A 22100-nucleotide genomic window follows, 5' to 3' on the forward strand; every position below is an offset into this window, starting at 1 on the left:
AAACGAAAATCGTCAAAACGAAATGCAAAAATCTCAAGAACTACAACAGCTTGAAAGGTGTGCTTAAGAATACGTTACGCGTTTTGTGAATTTCCACTAGCAAAATTAATAATTTAAAATGGTGTAAAACAGTATCGGATATCTTAGAGTCGCGGCACTCAACTATAGCGTTTCTTCTTGTTTAGTTCTGCTGTAAGTTAGAGGGTCATCTCTACTTTGGGGAATATTCTTAGCATAAGGAGGATCAGAATGCAAAGATTTAATTTTAAACAAAAACCTTTGAATAATGGAAACGTTTAATAATCAAAGTATTACACTACTATAAATTAATCGTTCCGTTTTCGTCCAAGTTGGAAATTCGAGTTTCTTATTACCCCTGGGTCTTATTGAAAAATGATAACTACAACTCTTTAGTTAGTTTGATAAAAGTTCGATATCAGTCACACAGGATCGAAAACCAGCAGATGATACAGTTTAAATTTGAATGATTAAGGCATTATTTTGGTGGTGGAGAAAAAGAAAACATAGGTCATCGAGACCCCTATTCGCACGTAATATAAATGTTACATTCAAAATAATTTTTGTTCTATCTTATTTGAAAGGTTAATGCGGCTCTGTGGAAAAAGGATGTGAGTATAGTATAAAAGTAATATAATTGTCAGTGTTCTTATTCGTCATTCCGGTGGCTTGTTATATATTGTACAACGAAAAAATGTTTGTTTGGCCCAACGAAAACTGTCATTATAAAGTTATATTTAACCATAAAGTTTTTATTTGTGTAATTTCGTTGTGCTTTATATTAAGCTATAGAATTATTTTTAAAGTTATAATGTCTGAACTTCAGTCATCATTACTGTTAAAGAAACAACTGGCAGGTATGCTTAACAACTTAATACGAATATATACATACATACATGCATACATAAATATGTACCAATATACTCTATCATTGTTATGTTTTTAAGTACCATTGTATATTTGAGAAATTTGTATTTATGCCACATTGTTTTGAAAATTGTATTAAAGCGGAAAACCATATAATCTTTTTAATAAGTTTTTTGATGGGATCTTTTTTTTTATAAGTACTTTTCACATGTATACATAAATATAGAGAAAATTGTTTTAGTCTGCATTAATATTTTATACCATTTACAAATAATGCTACAGTATATAGGTATGTACATGCATACATTAATGGAATTATGCACAGATATATATATATATTTATATACATATGTATATGCATCTATGAATACTATCCCTTCTCTTTGTCCACTAGAACTATACATTCACATACACGAGTAAATAAATACAGTTGCTCACAGATCCATGCATTAAAAAAACAATTTTAAAACGTCACTGATCTCAAGCTATCTTAATTTTCAAAAAGAAATTTATTGAGGTGTAATAAAAGATGTATGTATTTATGTAATTAAAAAAAATACTTTGATTTTCATAGAAAATGAGGGTCTTTTATTTATTTATTTGTATGTACATAGATATGTACATATGCATGTGTGTACATATCAACTATATTTAATACATTTTATTTAAAGTTTAGGATCTTAAATGGGGATATTTTCCATGTTAATTCTTACGGAAAACTACGCGTCATTTGAGATTAAATTAAAAAGTTTAACAGTAATTAAATGGCCCCTAAAAATTTTTAGATCCAATCTTAAATTTGTGAACAATTATGGATCACGCTATTCATAATGGGAAGGATTAAAAAAAAAAAACAAGCTAAAAAAATGTGCTGATGGTAGAATAACACAAAAAAATTATGTGGATTTTTCTATGGCTGCGCAAACGTTAGGAGTTTTATGTTAACCTAAATGGAGTGCACGACATAAAACCGGATCAACAATATCTACAGTGGCTCCAAGCTTATTTCGTGCAAGAAAAAATCGAATTTTTAATTTGATACTGCTACTAAACCAGCAGAGGTATCAAAAAAATTTAAACGCAGTAATGTTAAGAATGTCGCATATTATTAAAATAATAACAAAAGTTTTTACTAATTTAAAAAACAAAAGAATTTTTCATACAAAAACTAAAAAATAGGGCAGCTCCGACGCACAAGCTTATTTCGTGCAAGCACTTTAACGGTTAATAACTCTAAACTAGGACTTTTAAATCCATTTTTTTTTCTTAATACTAGTAAAAATATATTAACAAAAGCATATTTATAAGTTTTCGAGGCTGGGGGCACCCAAAAATTACGGATTAACGAGGATTTTCAAACTATTGCGCCACGAATAATAGTCAATAGTTTGTTGAGCAAAGCGAATTAGTCCTTAAACATTTTAAGGATGGGAAAACCCAGGAAATGGTTGCCTCAAGCCCTAGTACAAACCCATACATAACCCAAACGCTTTTTTACGAAAATCGGGGGGCAGAAAGGGGCGGTAATGCACCGAACAAAATTTTTAATGACCAGGAGGAGAGACGTATTGTCCCAAAAGTGAAGGAAAACCCCAAGCTATCGGCTCCAAAAATAGTTGAGGAGATCGAGAACGAAATGGGCAAAAAATGTTGCCCAGGTACAGTTCGGAACATTTTACAGAACCATAACTTTAATGGTCGAGTTCCTAGAAAAAAGCCCTTTATAAGTGCTAAAAATAAGTTGGCGCGCGTCAAATTCGCCAGGGAACTTGAAAGTAGTCCGATTTTGGTCTGGAACGACGTTATGTTTGTGGACGAATGTCCTAATGTAATATATTTGGGTCCCAGATGAGGAAATATGTTTGGCGGCGTCCCAATACAGAGCTACATTCAAAAACAAAAAATCAGCGGCTAAGCACGGCGGTGGTCATGCTATAGTTTGGGCATGTATTACTGTGTCCGGCGCCGGAAATTTGGTTTTTATTGACGGAATCATGGATGCCAATAAATATTCAACTATTTTGAAAGAAAATTTGGTACAAAGCTTGGGGTTTTCCTTCACTTTTGGGACAATACGTATCTCCTCCTGGTCATTAAAAATTTTGTTCGGTGCATTACCGCCCCTTTCTGCCCCCCGATTTTCGTAAAAAAGCGTTTGGGTTATGTATGGGTTTGTACTAGGGCTTGAGGCAACCATTTCCTGGGTTTTCCCATCCTTAAAATGTTTAAGGACTAATTCGCTTTGCTGAACAAACTATTGACTATTATTCGTGGCGCAATAGTTTGAAAATCCTCGTTAATCCGTAATTTTTGGGTGCCCCCAGCCTCGAAAACTTATAAATATGCTTTTGTTAATATATTTTTACTAGTATTAAGAAAAAAAAATGGATTTAAAAGTCCTAGTTTAGAGTTATTAACCGTTAAAGTGCTTGCACGAAATAAGCTTGTGCGTCGGAGCTGCCCTATCTTTTAGTTTTTGTATGAAAAATTCTTTTGTTTTTTAAATTAGTAAAAACTTTTGTTATTATTTTAATAATATGCGACATTCTTAACATTACTGCGTTTAAATTTTTTTGATACCTCTGCTGGTTTAGTAGCAGTATCAAATTAAAAATTCGATTTTTTCTTGCACGAAATAAGCTTGGAGCCACTGTATATGTATATTTACATACTATATGTGTATGTACATACAGTGACGAACAAAATTTTTGGCACAGAAGGCTTCATTAACTTTTATGCACGATTTCTCCCCTTAAAATTTAGATGTTTAAATAAAAAAAAATGTATACATATAATAAAACAAAGGCCAACCTGAAGGTGGCTCTAATAGAAAAGGGGTAGAAACAACACAAAATTTCGTTTTTTCGATGCCAAAACGGTTGGAAGCCTTTATAAAACAAAATGGCTTAGCCACAAAGTATTAATTTTAGGTATTTTAATTTATTTTTAAGTGTTGCTATAAGTGTGCCAATAATTTTGTTCAGGGAAATTCAGTTCTTAATTATGTTTTTTAATTTTTAAAAATCAACCATTGAAGGTAAAAAATTGAAATAAACTTTGTCGTGTTATGTTTTTATAATATTATATGTAATATTGAAGCCTTCTGTGCCAATAATTTAGTTCGTCACTGTACCTGTTACTCCAAGAGTAAGGGATATTTTGTATATATTGAAAAGTACAGTGAGTGGCTCCAAGCTTATTTCGTGCAAGAATAAATCAAAGTTTAAATTTGATACTTCTACTAAACCAGCAGAGATATCAAAAAAATTTAAACTCAGTAATGTTAAGAATGTCGCATGTTATTAAAATAATAACAAAAGTTTTTACTAATTTAAAAAACAAAAAAATTGTTCATACAAAAACTTAAAAATAGGGCAATTCTGACGCACAAGCTTATTTCGTGCAAGCACTTTAATGGTAAATAACTCTAAACTGCGACTTTTAAATCCATTTTTTTCTTAATACTAGTAAAAATATATTAGCAAAAGCATATTTATAAGTTTTCGAGGCTGGGGGCACCCAAAAATTAAGGATTAACGAGGATTTTCAAACTATGGCGCCACGAACAACTATTGAGCAAAGCGAATTAGTCCTTAAACATTTTAAGGATGTGAAAACCCAGGAAATGGTTGCCTCAAGTCCTAGTTCATAACCCAAAGGTTTTTTTGCGAAAATCGGGTGGGGTTTTTCTTTATTTCCTTCCTCGTGGTCATTAAAAATTTTGTTCGGTGCATCACGGCCCTTATCTGCCACCCGTCAGATTTGCCCTATTTTTTAGTTTTTGTATAAAAAATTCTTAATTCCTTATCTATGCTGGTTTTGTAGCAGTATCAAATTTAAACTTTGATTTATTCTTGCACGAAATAAGCTTGGAGCCACGGTATGTAACAGTAGGAACAGAAGGAATCGTTTCCGACCCCATAAAGCAGGGGTGCTCAACGACTATGCTCTGAATCATTTGTTTTTCTAAATGCTTAGAGCATACATACATATCAGAGAACGGCAAGGGTACACTCAGACATTGAGTGCACCCGAATCATTTGTGCCATCTCGGCACTCAGATAAGGGTGGGTGTCTTGCACAACTCATTTCGAATGTGCACCTGCGCACCCAGTACTCTCCTGCACAGACACCCAACATACTCATAGCAAATGAAGGGAGTGTCTGAAACACCCATGTTTTTGGGATGAGTAATTCGGGTGTCTTCAAATGATCCGAGTGTTTCGGGTGTCTTCAACTGATTCGATTGTTTCGGGTGTCTTCAACTGATCTGAGTGTTTCGGGTGTCTTCAGCTATAATGCATGAGCAGGTCATTGAGGGTTGACCGAATAATTTTACATGAAAGGAAGGAAGGAAATCCCAATAATTTAACATAAACATAGCCCCTTAAAAAAGCCAAAATAATTTGTTTTCCGTTTGGATTAATTTTATTCTTAGATAAGTATATTTTTAATAATAAAAATTATTGCCGTCTTCAGTAACTAATATTAAAAAATAATAAATTTATAAACATTGCAAGTGATTAGTCTTCAATGACAAAGTCTTAAAAAACCCAAAAAAACTTACATTGCATCAATATTTTAGGATTTTCCGTGTCTTTATCAAGATATCTACCTATAAACTTATTACCGTTTTTTGCAGATGCATATAAGAATACAGATCATAAGTCAATCCTTCCTTCTTTTCATGTAAAATTATTCGGTCAACCCTCAATGACCTGCTCATGCAATACAGCTGAAGACACCCGAAACACTCAGATCAATTGAAGACACCCGGAACACTCGAATCAGTTGAAGACACCCGAATCACTCATCCCAAAAACATGGGTGTATCAGACACTCCCTTCATTTTGTATAAGTGTTTTGGGTGTCTGTGCATTAGAATCATGTGCATAGAATTGAGTGGGTGACAAAAACGCAAACACTCAAAACACACAAAACGATCTGTGCACTCGGCTGTGTGCTCTTTTCTTGCTGTTCATGAGTGCGACAAACACTCGAAATGTATAGGTGTGATTCGGGTGCCGAAAAAAGACACCCTTGACGTTCTCTGATACATATGTATGTATGTAGGTACTTTCTCGCTCATAAGCTTCGAACGCTCGCGGGGATATTACAGTAACAATTTTTCGATTTTCTCTTTCCCCCTCATTCCGTCGCCAAACGTAATATATTTTTTTCTTGTTTCATCCTGGAACATCTTCGAACACTAGCACTGGAATTCATTCCTTATACCTTCTGTTTGCAATTCTGAGTATTTTTCGGACTTGGAGGGCCGGTAAAATGAGTGATGAATTTTTTCTCTTAGTGCAGAGATGCAAGCCAACACAAAAACATCACTAAATATGTGCACGCTTTCTTGTATTTATGTTAGTAAATGCTCTGCCGTAAGGGGATTTTGAGCACCCCTGCTACAAAGCATACGAGTATATAGTGGCTCGCAACATACTTCGTGCAGTCGAAGTACGCTGTAACCTATATTCAATGTTGCGGCTGCACTAGGAAAATGTAATTTGATGTTAACATTTTTCATAGCTAAAAATCAAATTCTTAAACATAAAAGTTACATAACAAAAACTTACTTTTTAGAATTTTTTTTTATGCCGCAGCTTAATTTGTGCAGTTCATTTAGGCTAACATAAAAATCTTAATTATTAATTTTTTACGTTGTGTCCTGTCCAAGTACAGTCCGCAGCTCAAGATGATTATTTTATCTGAACAAGTCCACCTTAACGCCTATAAACCGTGGAAATCTGTGGCGACAATGATATTAAAATTTATGTTTTCGTTTTACTTTTTATATTAATCGATATTTATTGATTTATCAAAATATGTACATACATATAAATCGGAACATTTTGCCTCACATGGGCAGTTACTTCACCATAAGTTATTAAACATGCTCTTTCTGACAAGAGGTGGCGCTGCGTAAATTTCTGTTAGCAAAATAATAATTTAAAATTAAAAAAAAACAAGGGGAAACGCTATAGACGAGTGCCGCGACCATAAGATACCCGTTACTGTTTTACAAAATTTTAAAATATTATTTTGCTAGTGGAAATTCACAAGGCGCCACCTATTGTCAGAGGAAGTATGTTGAGTATGCTTATAGTGACGTCACTGCCCATGTGAGGCCTTATAACTTAATTTCTTTATAAATAGCGAAATAATGTTGCGATTTGAAAAATCTTTGGTAAATCGATAGGTATTAACAGAAATAAGTTACACAAGGTCAAACGAAGGCATTCATAATAATATTATAGACGCCACAGTTTTCCGCGGTTTGTGGGCGTCAGAGTAGGCGTGGCCGGATGCAACTTCGTGGAAAGTTGCAAAGGCATCTCCTAAATACGTCCTAAACAAAATTATGTAGCTCTTATAGTTTTTGAGATTTTTGCATTTTTGGTTGTTCAGGTTTTGTGGGCGTTAGAGTGGGCGTGGCTTGATCGAAAAAAAAACAATTCGCATTGGGAGCATAATAGAAACCTACATGCTTAATCCGAACTTTCTATCTCTTATAGTTACCGAGATATCAGCTTTTCTAGAAAATCCGAAAACCGTCTTTTGAGCCTTGTGGGCGTATGGGTGGGTGTGGCCGGATAGTAGTACCACTATAAGATGCGCTGCCATTTAAAGATTATACTTTTTGAATTTCAACTTTCTAACTGCAATAGCTCCTGAGATTTCAGCAATTTTAGTTTTTGGCGATTTGTGGGCGTTAGAGTGGGCGTGGCAGGATGCTGTAATAAACTTGCGCTGTCCCGGGACCTCAAGAATCTTCATGCTTAATCTCAACTTTGTATCTGCTATAGTTCCTGAGATCTCAGCGTTCATACGGACGGACGGACGGACGGACGGACGGTCGGACGGACGGACGGACGGACGGACAGACGGACATGGCTCAATCGACTTCGCTATTGATCCTGATCAAGAATATATATACTTTATAGGGTCGCAAAAGCTTCCTTCTATCTGTTACATACTTTTCAACGAATCTAGTATACCCTTTTACTCTACGAGTAACGGGTATAAAAAAAAAAGTATATTATAGTCGCTATACTCCACTAAAGCGTTTCTTTCTTTATGTAAGCTAAGAAGCGACTTCTTTTTCCTTAAGTTTATTTGTGTAATCGGACAACATAATAACTTAATAATCGCAGTCTATATCAGAACTGAAGTTTTCGCCGGCTGGCCGTTGCCAAGTAGGAAATTACTACCATTGCTAGCGCATCACTCCGGGCACAAGCGGTGCTGTGCAATTCGCGAGAGCGAATTCAGCGCAGCTCAATGTTGGATCACGCGGCCGCGCATGTTGCTGTCCCGTGGTTGTGATGGGGAGGAGTAGGGAAGAGGATAGTGTTAACTCCTCCCCGCCGCAAGAACTGCGTTCCGCAGATCAACGAGACTTGGGCTGACCCTGAATGATGTAAGCGCCTAAATTCGCGGCGATGGGGAAATATAACTTAGAAACAACCTAAACTGAATATAAATTTGACCTACCGCAGTATCTCCTCTCTCTTTCTATGGGATCGCTGATCGCCAAACTTAACGTAGCTTTAGACCACAATCACTGTGGCCAGATAAGTGTAATCCGCGAATACAATACTGAACGAAGAGGAGCCATAGTGGCGCGCGATTTAAACTGACTGACTGATTACCGATACTTATCAGACTACCTCACTACTACCTCATCAATCTAGGATGGGAAAGTAAACAAGAAGTGTGCGGAAGAAACGAGTTAATTCTTAAAGAGGTGGGTAAGTGACGGCGCCTAAGAACGGCTTGACAGTGGACAAAGTTCCAACACTGAACGTTTCATCTGGCCATGCTTTTCAGTGTTACAAAACGGACCAACCCATCCGTCCATGGGTGTAAATCGACGACGCGATCCAGTAACCATTGTGACGGCGGGAACCGGTCGTCCTTGACTATCACGAGGTCGGCACCTCTTGGGCCTCTGCGGTAAATGAGACAGTCCCGACGGCAAGCCTTCCGGAAATGGCGTACCCTTGATTGCTTGATAAGAAAGTGCCCTGTAAAGGACTTGTACTGCGGACGTTTTTCCGTTTTGTGGAGGTCCTTTCAATGATGGTCTTCTTCTGTAAGGGCACATCTTTAATTTTCACATGAGATTCCTCTGAGCCTTCGAAAAGTTCATCGCTTGGTGCAATATGTGCAATATCTATCTTCTTGTTCCTGATCAGCAAAACATTGCTGGAGCAGTCGATCCATAGAATAATTGCCTGGGACCTTTCTTTGCGGTGTAGACCCAGTCATTGGAAGTTGCATCGATGCCCCTGAAGATCACGTTGATTTTATTTGGAAATGAGTGCAGAGTTTCCTGAAGCGCTGCCTTGATCTTTGCCAATTCGTTGCTGGGAACATTCGCTTTGTTGTATTTGCGAGCGGGCACCATGAGATCCACACCGTGATCGATAACGTGTTTCACATGTGAACGAAATATGTCTACCATCTTAACCGATTGCCGGTCTTTGGTGAGCTGGCCATTGAAGTAGACGGCATCTCTCTCTGACGCTAAAAAGCTGACCTCGAAGAAACGCCTGCGCAATGCCTTGCTGTACAAAAGCATTAGAAGCATTACTCATCCTCCTGGTGTCTGGCAACATAATTTGCTCCAAAATATCCACTCCGAAGATGAGATCGACTCAATTCGGATCCGCCGGTGGGAGCCCTCGTATATGATCCCACCGCTGTGGCATGAAGCTGAGGCTCGGAAGATAGGAAGTAACCGAATTGAGAACATATGCCGACTGTATACCGACAATATACATGACGAGCGACTGTATACTTCCACCGCAATGGTCGACCAGGGCGGTTATAACTGTGTGTTGACCGTTGTACGGATTTCGCACGGTGATACAAGCAGTGGGGAGAACATTTTTCGAAGAAAAATTCGACGTAGCTGAATAGCATCTGAAAGATGCGTCTGGGTCCGACGTTGACTGCGTGCGCTGTTGAGAAACGTTCTCCATGGCTGCAGATGCACTAAAATCCGGCGCCACAGGTCGGACCGGAAGCGGCGGTATGTGGCTCAGCGATTGATTATGAGTCGGAACTGGGAAATCCAACAATGTGTGCTGGCGCTGTCCACAAACTTGACAGCCTTTATTACTAGTGCAGCGCAAAAGAGCATACGACTTACTTTAACAATTGATATAGAATTTAACCCTGCTTCTGGGACCAAGAAGGTTGTGCAACGGCGCAAAATATGGTCGCCGCCACAGTGGTAACAGGCACCATTAGGGTGCCCAGAGTGCTCCTGTGCACTGTGCACTGTGCACTCGCACTCGTTTGCTCGGGTCAGTTGATCCTTGGGCAGCACTGTAAACGTACGATGAGCTCCGGTTCTCAATCGCATCCATTATGACCAGCCGATCGTTCGAAAAGAATTCCAACTACCTGTAGGATGGAACGGTGACACCGCTTCCTTGATGGTGCTCTCAAGCGTTGTGGGTCTCTTTGGATAACCTTGATGCTACGTAATGTGCAAACCAGTGCAGCGATTACCCGTCCATAGCTTTGGCGCGGCGTAATGCAGCCAAGCAAAAATTGACCATCGACCGTATTAGATCCGTGTTGTCCTTTTGCAGCCTGGGCAACGCGTAGATGGCGTTCGTGCGGTGAGGGAAAACGATGCGAGGATTGTTGTACCTCTTAATCATCATTCCCCAGGCCACTGAATAGTTTCCTTCCGTGACCTGCATCTGACGGATATCATTATGGCTATTTGAGGGCAACAATTTTTTGAGAAAGTGCAACTTCTGAACATTACTTAACTTGCTTTTGTTGTGGATGAGGCTCGTGAAGGCATTATAGTAGACACACGCGCCGTAGAATTTAGGAGCGGACATCTGCGGTATGTTTAGCCGTACTTCCGCGTCGGCGCCCCCAGACACTGGTGGCGGAGGCCAAGCTTGTCCAAATCCTCAGCGAAAGCGCAATAAGCATCCATGTACCGCTCCTCGAACTCCGACTGAAAATCCTTTGTTGCATAGGTCAAATCAGAAAATTCTTTCGGGTTCACAAACGCCGAATCCGTCTCCCTGAAAGCGATCCGTAGTTCCTCCACTTGTTCCAACCGTTTCTTCAAATTAATCCCCGTTTCTTCAAATTAATCCTGGATTGCGAATATTTCCTAAAAATTTTGGAACATTGATTTTAGGGACTGGAATCTATTTGCCTGCAAATTAACCAACTGCTGCAAAGTCGGAGCATCCGATTCAGCCTTTATGTTGGCAAGTGTAAAATACGAACTTCGCGCGCAATCAGTTATGTACATATACCAGAATCCACCCCAAGAAGAAGCGAAGAGTGTTGCCGTCTTCGGAATTCAAGAAACTGTTCTCTATGAGCCTAGGTATTGCCTTCCTCCCTTTCCGAGATTTGCCCGACTCCCGAGAAATCTGCAAGACCAAGTCGATGCAGAGCTCGTTACTTCTTTGACTTTCTGAAATTAAAAAGCAATAATCCGTTATTGCTCCCCGGGTTGAGAAATTATTTTTTTGCCAATAGTGGCAACGTTGTCCATATCACTGTAAATTGAATCCCGACGTTGTTTTCGCTGTAGATGGATTAGTTACTCACCTACCAGCGGCGCACAAATTCGACACTGTAGACTGATATCTGGCACATGTATCGTGGTAAAAATTTGCCAAATTTTAGCTAAATATAATGTTAATTAAAGATGGCAAGAGCCAGTGGGAAAGCCAATTATATGGAATCATAATTCGTAACACATATAGACACTCTTTTCAGAACTCCTGAAACGTCAAGAAAAAACAAATGCCAGTTTGAATGAATTTCAGATCGTACCGCTGACAGATCCCGGACATTCACGCATCCGAGCCCAACTACTAACTTTCCCTGGTATGTGATGCACCTGATGTCGCGATTGGAGCCAAGAACAGCTAATCGACCTTGGCAACTTCGGCCATTGTTTTTTTTTCAAAGAAAATCATAACCATTGAGGAAAACTACAGCTCTTACGATCATAAAATGTTCACGATTTTTAAAGCCTAAAATTAAGCATTGCATCGAGGGTCTCATAATAACCAGCAAAACGGAATACTACACTCTTGTTTATGCTTTTAGGCATCGGCCTTAGATGGCAACACCAAGGCAACTCCGTAATCTGGGCTTCAATTTGCAGCTTACGATTCGCAGTCACTGTATTCCGAGCGGAAAACGGCAAAACCTAATGGAATGGTTCATGACCCTTCTCCTTCACGATCAGTTGGCACAATAATCTGAACCCACAGAAGGTCACAGTTCTCAACGGCACTAGAACTGGAAATCACAGTAATATCGTAAACTGTATGAAACAAAATGCTGAATTTAAGGTCTAGCCTAAGACAATACATAGCGGATGTGATCGAAACTAAAAGCGAGGCCTAATTATAAAAACACTCGGCAAGACTGAAGCCACTAAGCTTCAACTACAAGCGTGTGTAATATGTGAAACTTAATAAAACATAACGTGTAGCCATACCCCGTTATCACTAAATTGGTTAGCAGAGTAACAGGTATTCCTTTGTCGGTTCATTCTTTTTTATTATTTCCGATACTAGTAAATGACTCCATGACTCGGTTCGTCCATTGGTCTGTTTGAGATCTCGGAAACTATAAGAGTTATAAAGTTGGGGCTAATAATGCGTAAGTTAAAAGTCGGGCGGGGTCAAAGAGGTGGGAGTCAGCGAATTTTTTAGTTTTTTCTGGTTCTGGTTCTGGTTTCTGGTTCAGGAGGAAAAAATGCGTGTTTCCAATTTTGTGCTATATCAAAAAGAGAAAAAGCTTTATTGACAAGAATTATGTATGCTTAACAAAGAGTTGCGCTTTTGATCCCGTTACTCAGGGCTGGTGAGTATTTGTATTGTGCTTTAGATCCCGTTGCTGAGAGCGAGAATGCGAGAGCATGTCTACAATCTATGCGTGAGCCTTATACACTATTTATATTAGTTTAGTGGCAGAAAGCGACGGTGGTACAGAGACAGGGTAGGGTGTTCTATGTATTCGTATTGTGCTTTAGATCTCGTTGCTGAGAGCGGGAGTGTAAGAATGCGAGAGCATGTCTACAATCGATGCGTGAGCCTTATACACTTCTTATATTTGTGCAGTGGCAGAATGCGACTGGGGTACAGAGACAGGGTAGGGTGCTCTATGAAACTCCTACCTACTGATTTAAACAATAGTGATAATGGTAGTAATAATGAACATAAGGCCTTTTAAGCTATAATTTGTTAAAGCTTTAAGTTTAAAGTTTTTTTTTTTTTTTGTTTATTATATTTCGTCTGTATTTCTATCAACAACCCTTACGAGACTTTCAATTCCATTGAGTAAACTTCATCTGTTTTCTTTTAAGAATTGTTTTCCTTATTTTTGATTTGTGTAATTTTTGGTTTCTAGTTGTAATGAGAGTTGTACCTCTATCTCTTAAAACTCTGTGTACGAAAAATCTGGGTGTTAATTTATTTCATCTATTTTCTTTTCTAAGGATTGAAACGTTAGGCTCTAACGTTATTGGGTCTGTTCTTGTCTCATTTAGCTTTACAGTCCTTTTAGTAATGTCGTTTTCTAATTGATCTTAAGTTTTATGATATAATGTTTCCCGAAATTGGTTTAGCTGGATTAAATAATCGTGTTCGTTATTGTATTTAATAGTTTGGTGGGATATGTGGGTTCTATCACTAAATAATTCGAAAGGAGTTAATTTTGTTGCGGAGTGTATTGAGTTGTTATAAGTAATTAATGTCTCCGTCATTAGTTCGTCGTGTTCAGTGACTTCTGTTGCTTTCGAGTGACAAGTATTATTCTGTAGATTTCCGATAGAGTGGAATGAAGTCTTTCTACAGGGGAATTGCTCGAAGATTGCTGGAATGAGGTTGCGTATAGTTCGATGTTGAATTGTAGACAAAATTTGTTAAACATATCGCTTAGAAATTCTGCCCCCTGATCATAGACCAATTTTTTAGGTGTACCGAATATACTGAAGAAGTGTTTTAGAGATTTGATGACATTAATTGGGTAAGCCGCAGCAAATTTGTCAATGATAGTTAGATTATAATTACCATTGATAGTATAGATGTCAATATGTATTTCTGGGTTTTGGAATGCAATTTTTTGTGGTTTTCTGTCATATTTTAACTTAAAACAGGTTTCGCAGTTCTTGATTATTTGGGAAATTTTGTCTTTCATATATGGAAAGAAATATTGGCGTTTAATATGCAAAAGTATTCCGTCAATGCCTCTATGGTTATTATTAATGTGATAGTCGGTTATAACTTTTTCTATTTCTGATTTGTTAGTAATTTCAGGAAGGACAAACGAGCATCTCACTAAATGGGATGTGTTGTTATTTGAGTAATAAGTTTCTTAAACTTTTTCTATTAGTTCGAAAATGTGATCGGGGGCAAAGATTGCGTATGTCTTTTTTTGTTTTCATGACTGCTTGAGTATGTTTGCAACATCATTAAACTTGAACAAAGGCCTACGGTATTCTTTCCTCAGCTTATTTTTAAATGGGGTTAATGTAGTGGAGCCAGTGTGGGGGTCGATTATGAAAACGAGTTGATTGTTAAATTAATTGAGGGGTTTAGTTGACTGTGGAAGATTTGTTTTAGATGTAATGAGTGCTTCGTTGTGATTAAGTGTGGCGTCTATTCGAATGAGTGCGATTACGTTCTGTGAGCCTTTTTCATGAACGACTTCAAAGTCATATTCTAACCATTGCAGCCTCCAGTGCATAAGCCAAGTCAATGGCTTTCAAGATGCTTTCCTTCAAGAGGGCTTTGCGCCCTCTTGGAACACTATATTACCTAAAAATTCGGTTTCTTTCCTAAGAAAGTCAGATTTTGTAAGTTGGATTTTGAAATTTGCAATTCTTAGACGTTGAAAGACACTCTTTAGGTGTGTGAGATGTTCTTGGAGAGGGGCAGAAAAAATTATTTTGTCATCTAAATATACCAGACAGATACTTCCGACCAGGTCGCCTAAAATGATGTCCATTACCCTTTGAAAGGTGGCAGGAGCGTTCTTAAGCCTAAAAGGCATTTTAATGAATTCATAGTGACCTACTACTGAATGCAGTTTTGGCTGCGTCATCAGGGTTTATCTCAATCTGACGTTGAAAAATATCTAGCTTTGCCTATGCGATCTAGGATGCCGTCAATGTTGGGTATGGGGTATTTGTCGGTGACCGTTTTGTCATTAAGTTTCCTGTAATCTATTACAAGTCGCCATTTCTGTTCCTCGGTGGGAGTGCTTTTCTTAGGAACGACCCAAACAGGTGCGCTCCATGGTGAATAGCTGGATTTTATGATGTCTTGTTTTAGCATTGAGTCTATGTGTTTCTTGACTTTCTCTTTGTGAATAAATGGGTATCTGTATGATTTAACGTATAGAGGAACGTTATCAATAGTTGGAATAGAATGTGTTATTTTGTTCTGAAACTGAGAGGTTTGGCCTTGTTATAGAGTATGTCGATGTATTTTTTACATAGTGAGGATAATCCCTGTTTTTCTTCGGGATTTAAATGTTCTAGGTTAAGTTCTTCTAGAGAATTCGGGGTGTCATGTGACTGGGGGAGGTCGGAAGAAATGTTGAAAAGCTCTGTATAGTTGGTTTCAGAAAAGGGTGTACCTTCGATAGGGTCTTCAAGATAAAGGAGTTGATCTGAATGGCTAAATATATATATATATATATTACCATTGTGTAAATCTGTAACGGGTATCTTATAGTCGCGGCACTCGACTATGGCGGTTTTTCTTGTTTTACTTTGGAAGAAAGCGACATCTGCATTCCATTATCTATTAAACCTTTTGGTAATTGTTTCGGATCTTCGAATTGGTGAAGTGCTGGTACTTCACCAGCACATTTAATTCCTAGGAGTTACAAGCAATATAAAAATTCATGGTTAAAATATAGATCATTTTACTTTACGTCTGCTTCCCTCGAGTATCAAAAATGAAAAGAAAGATATTTGCATCCGGGCTTGCAGCTTAACAGAGATTTAACATCAAAGGCTTCTTTTGCTTCGGCGTTGCCTGATTCCACGGGAGCAGTTCACTATCTATGGCAACAGTATTGTTATAATTGAAGCAAATAATAATATCCACCCCAAAGATGAGTAGGTTTTCTATACTGACCAAACCAAATTCTCGCGATATATCCTTAAACTAAATTCATTGATCATCATTCACAGATGTCTTTTAGGAAAGAGACAAAGCCTTTCGTTCTTTTTGCAATATCTTATTCGTATTCGTACAATTTGTTTTACCTTTTTTTATACGCTGCTATTTATTTATTCAATCTCCTTTGGAGACTACAAATAAGTTAACAAATTTCAAGTCTATAACCTAACTATCTAATTGAGAGTTTTAATTTAACCGGCTGGGGGTCAATTGTTGCATTGTAGTCAAGTTTTGATGAGATCATTGTTAGCTTCCGAGCGAAATTGTTCGGATGTACGTTGTGTTTAGGTGGCTTTAAATTCCGAGATCTCTGGTTGTTATTGGCTAGAACATCTAATGGTGCCCCTGTGATAGTTCAAGCGGGCGGGGTCAAAGAGGTGGGAGTCAGCGAATTTTTCAGTTTTTTCTGGTTCTTTCTATGCCGCAACGTTTTTTTTTTGTCAGGAGGAAAAAATGCGTGTTTCCAATTTTGTGCTATATCAAAAAGTGAAAAAGCTTTATTGACAAGAAATATGTATGCTTAACTAAGAGTTGCGCTTTTGATCCCGTTACTCTGGGCTGGTGAGTATTTGTATTGTGCTTTAGATCCCGTTGCTGAGAGCGAGAATGCGAGAGCATGTCTACAATCTATGCGTGAGCCTTATACACTTTTTATATTAGTTTAGGGGCAGAAAGCGACGGTGGTACAGAGACAGGGTAGGGTGTTCTATGTATTCGTATTGTGCTTTAGATCTCGTTTCTGAGAGCGGAAGTGTAAGAATGCGAGACCATGTCTACAATCGATGCGTGAGCCTTATACACTTCTTATATTTGTGCAGTGGCAGAATGCGACTGGGGTACAGAGACAGGGTAGGGTGCTCTATGAAACTCCTACCTACTGATTTAAACAATAGTGATAATGGTAGTAATAATAAACATAAGGCCTTTTAAGCTATAATTTGTTAAAGTTTTAAGTTTAAATTTTTTTTTTTTTTTTATTATATTTCGTCTGTATTCATCATACTTCATCTGTTTTCTTTTAAGAATTGTTTTCCTTATTTTTGATTTATGTAATTTTTGGTTTCTAGTTGTAATGAGAGTTGTACCTCTATCTCTTAAAACTCTGTGTACGAAAAATCTGGGTGTTAATTTATTTCATCTATTTTCTTTTCTAAGGATTGAAACGTTAGGCTCTAACGTTATTGGGTCTGTTCTTGTCTCATTTAGCTTTACAGTCCTTTTAGTAATGTCGTTTTCTAATTGATCTTAAGTTTTATGATATAATGTTTCCCGAAATTGGTTTAGCTGGGTTAAATAATCGTGTTCGTTATTGTATTTAATAGTTTGGTGGGATATGTGGGTTCTATCACTAAATAATTGGAAAGGAGTTAATTTTGTTGCGGAGTGTATTGAGTTGTTATAAGTAATTAATGTCTCCGTCATTAGTTCGTCGTGTTCAGTGACTTCTGTTGCTTTCGAGTGACAAGTATTATTCTGTAGATTTCCGATAGAGTGGAATGAAGTCTTTCTACAGGGGAATTGCTCGAAGATTGCTGGAATGAGGTTGCGTATAGTTCGATGTTGAATTGTAGACAAAATTTGTTAAACATATCGCTTAGAAATTCTGCCCCCTGATCATAGACCAATTTTTTAGGTGTACCGAATATACTGAAGAAGTGTTTTAGAGATTTGATGACATTAATTGGGTAAGCCGCAGCAAATTTGTCAATGATAGTTAGATTATAATTACCATTGATAGTATAGATGTCAATATGTATGATATCTAAGGGTTTTGTGGGTATTTCTGGGATTTGTAATGCAATTTTTTGTGGTTTTCTGTCATATTTTAACTTAAAACAGGTTTCGCAGTTCTTGATTATTTGGGAAATTTTGTCTTTCATATATGGAAAGAAATATTGGCGTTTAATGTGCAAAAGTATTCCGTCAATGCCTCTATGGTTATTATTAATGTGATAGTCGGTTATAACTTTTTCTATTTCTGATTTGTTAGTAATTTCAGGAAGGACAAACGAGCATCTCACTAAATGGGATGTGTTGTTATTTGAGTAATAAGTTTCTTAAACTTTTTCTATTAGTTCGAAAATGTGATCGGGGGCAAAGATTGCGTATGTCTTTTTTTTGTTTTCATGACTGCTTGAGTATGTTTGCAACATCATTAAACTTGAACAAAGGCCTACGGTATTCTTTCCTCAGCTTATTTTTAAATGGGGTTAATGTAGTGCAGCCAGTGTGGGGATCGATTTTTAAAATGAGTTGATTGTTAAATTAATTGAGGGGTTTAGTTGACTGTGGAAGATTTGTTTTAGATGTAATGAGTGCTTCGTTGTGATTAAGTGTGGCGTCTATTCGAATGAGTGCGTCAGCAATTACGTTCTGTGAGCCTTTTCATGAACGACTTCAAAGTCATACTCTAACCATTGCAGCCTCCAGTGCATAAGCCAAGTCAATGGCTTTCAAGATGCTTTCCTTCAAGAGGGCTTTGCGCCCTCTTGGAACACTATATTACCTAAAAATTCGGTTTCTTTCCTAAGAAAAGTCAGATTTTGTAAGTTGAATTTTGAAATTTGCATTTCTAAGACGTTGAAAGACACTCTTTAGGTGTGTGAGATGTTCTTGGAGAGGGGCAGAAAAAATTATTTTGTCATCTAAATATACCAGACAGATACTTCCGACTAGGTCGCCTAAAATGATGTCCATTACCCTTTGAAAGGTGGGAGGAGCGTTCTTTAGCCCAAAAGGCATTATAATGAATTCGTAGTGACCTACTACTGAATGCAGTTTTGGCTGTGTCATCAGGGTTCATCTCAATCTGGTGGAAGCCACTTGCAAGGTCTAACGTTGAAAAATATCTAGCTTTGCCTATGCGATCTAGGATGCCGTCAATGTTGGGTATGGGGTATTTGTCGGTAACCGTTTTGTCATTAAGTTTCCTGTAATCTATTACAAGTCGCCATTTCTGTTCCTCGGTGGGGGTGCTTTTCTTAGGAACGACCCAAACAGGTGCGCCTCATGGTAACTAGCTGGATTTTATGATGTCTTGTTTTAGCATTGAGTCTATGTGTTTCTTGACTTTCTCTTTGTGAATAAATGTGTATCTGTATGATTTAACGTATAGAGAAACGTTATCAATAGTTGGAATAGAATGTGTTATTTTGTTCTGAAACTGAGAGGTTTGGCCTTGTTATAGAAAATGTCGATGTATTTTTTACATAGTTAGGATAATCCCTGTTTTTCTTCGGGATTTAAATGTTCTAGGTTAAGTTCTTCTAGAGAATTCGGGGTGTCATGTGACTGGGGGAGGTCGGAAGAAATGTTGAAAAGCTCTGTATAGTTGGTTTCAGAAAAGGGTGTATATATATATATATATATATATATATATATAGATATATATATATATTTATTTAGTAATTAATATAAAATATATATATATATATATATATATTTTACCATTGTGTAAATCTGTAACGGGTATCTTATAGTCGCGGCACTCGACTATGGCGGTTTTTCTTGTTTTACTTTGGAAGAAAGCGACATCTGCATTCCATTATCTATTAAACCTTTTGATAATTGTTTCGGATCTTCGAATTGGTGTAGTGCTGGTACTTCACCAGCACATTTAATTCCTAGGAGTTACAAGCAATATAAAAATTCATGGTTAAAATATAGATCATTTTACTTTTCGTCTGCTTCCCTCGAGTATCAAAAATGAAAAGAAAGATATCTGCATCCGGGCTTGCAGCTTAAGAGAGATTTAACATCAAAGGCTTCTTTTGCTTCGGCGTTGCCTGATGCCACGGGAGCAGTTCACTATCTATGGCAACAGTATTGTTATAATTGAAGCAAATAATAATATCCACCCCAAAGATGAGTAGGTTTTCTATACTGACCAAACCAAATTCTCGCGATATATCCTTAAACTAAATTCATTGATCATCATTCACAGATGTCTTTTAGGAACGAGACAAAGCCTTTCGTACTTTTTGCAATATCTTATTCGTATTCGTACAATTTGTTTTACCTTTTTTTGTACGCTGCTATTTATTTATTCAATCTCCTTTGGAGACTACAAATAAGTTAACAAATTTCAAGTCTATAACCTAACTATCTAATTGAGAGTTTTAATTTAACCGGCTGGGGGTCGGTTGTTGCATTGTAGTCAAGTTTTGATGAGTTCATTGTTAGCTTCCGAGTGAAATTGTTCGGATGTACGTTGTGTTTAGGTGGCTTTAAATTCCGAGATCTCTGGTTGTTATTGGCTAGAACATCTAATGGTGCCCCTGTGATAGTTCAAGTCGGTTGGGGTCAAAGAGGTGGGAGTCAGCGAATTTTTGAGGTTTTTCTGGTTCTTTCTATGCCGCAACGTTTTTTTTGTCATGAGGAAAAAAATGCGTGTTTCCAATTTTGTGCTATATCAAAAAGTGAAAAAGCTTTATTGACAAGAATTATGTATGCTTAACTAAGAGTTGCGCTTTTGATCCCGTTACTCAGGGCTGGTGAGTATTTGTATTGTGCTTTAGATCCCGTTGCTGAGAGCGAGAATGCGAGAGCATGTCTACAATCTATGCGTGAGCCTTATACACTATTTATATTAGTTTAGTGGCAGAAAGCGACGGTGGTACAGAGACAGGGTAGGGTGCTCTATGTATTCGTATTGTGCTTTAGATCTCGTTGCTGAGAGCGGGAGTGTAAGAATGCGAGACCATGTTTACAATCGATGCGTGAGCCTTATACACTTCTTATATTTGTGCAGTGGCAGAATGCGACTGGGGTACAGAGACAGGGTAGGGTGCTCTATGAAACTCCTACCTACTGATTTAAACAATAGTGATAATGGTAGTAATAATGAACATAAGGCCTTTTAAGCTATAATTTGTTAAAGTTTTAAGTTTAAAGTTTTTTTTTTTGTTTATTATATTTCGTCTGTATTTCCATCAACAACCCTTACGAGACTGTCAATTCCATTGAGTAAACTTCATCTGTTTTCTTTTAAGAATTGTTTTCCTTATTTTTGATTTGTGTAATTTTTGGTTTCTAGTTGTAATGAGAGTTGTACCTCTATCTCTTAAAACTCTGTGTACGAAAAATCTGGGTGTTAATTTATTTCATCTATTTTCTTTTCTAAGGATTGAAACGTTAGGCTCTAACGTTATTGGGTCTGTTCTTGTCTCATTTAGCTTTACAGTCCTTTTAGTAATGTCGTTTTCTAATTGATCTTAAGTTTTATGATATAATGTTTCCCGAAATTGGTTTAGCTGGATTAAATAATCGTGTTAGTTATTGTATTTAATAGTTTGGTGGGATATGTGGGTTCTATCACTAAATAATTCGAAAGGAGTTAATTTTGTTGCGGAGTGTATTGCGTTGTTATAAGTAATTAATGTCTCCGTCATTAGTTCGTCGTGTTCAGTAATCAACTTCTGTTGCTTTCGAGTGACAAGTATTATTCTGTAGATCTCCGATAGAGTGGAATGGAGTCTTTCTACAGGGGAATTGATCGAAGATTGCTGGAATGAGGTTGCGTATAGTTCGATGTTGAATTGTAGACAAAATTTGTTAAACATATCGCTTAGAAATTCTGCCCCCTGATCATAGACCAATTTTTTAGGTGTACCGAATATACTGAAGAAGTGTTTTAGAGATTTGATGACATTAATTGGGTAAGCCGCAGCAAATTTGTCAATGATAGTTAGATTATAATTACCATTGATAGTATAGCTGTCAATATGTGTGATATTTAAAGGTTTTGTGGGTATTTCTGGGATTTGTAATGCAATTTTTTGTGGTTTTCTGTCGTATTTTAACTTAAAACAGGTTTCGCAGTTCTTGATTATTTGGGAAATTTTGTCTTTCATATATGGAAAGAAATATTGGCGTTTAATATGCAAAAGGGATGTGTTGTTATTTGAGAAATATGTTTCTTAAACTTTTTCTATTAGTTCGAAAATGTGATCGGGGGGCAAAGATTGCGTATGTTTTTTTTTGTTTTCATGACTGCTTGAGTATGTTTGC

General features: G+C 37.3%; 1 protein-coding gene across 1 annotated transcript in view; it reads left to right on the plus strand.

Annotated features, from left to right (window-relative positions):
* Positions 1 to 695: 695 nt before the first annotated feature.
* LOC108116182 (ubiquitin-conjugating enzyme E2 G1) overlaps positions 696 to 22100 on the plus strand; it is a 51220-nt gene continuing 29815 nt past the window's right edge. Inside the window, exon 1 of the mRNA XM_041817855.1 lies at positions 696 to 875. Within this exon, the coding sequence (XP_041673789.1) occupies positions 713 to 875 (163 nt within the window). The 5' untranslated portion in view covers positions 696 to 712. The remainder of the gene's footprint in view (positions 876 to 22100) is intronic.

This window comes from Drosophila eugracilis, unplaced genomic scaffold (genome assembly GCF_018153835.1).
Source record: "Drosophila eugracilis isolate 14026-0451.02 unplaced genomic scaffold, ASM1815383v1 contig_1966, whole genome shotgun sequence".
Taxonomy (NCBI): Eukaryota; Metazoa; Arthropoda; class Insecta; order Diptera; family Drosophilidae; genus Drosophila; species Drosophila eugracilis.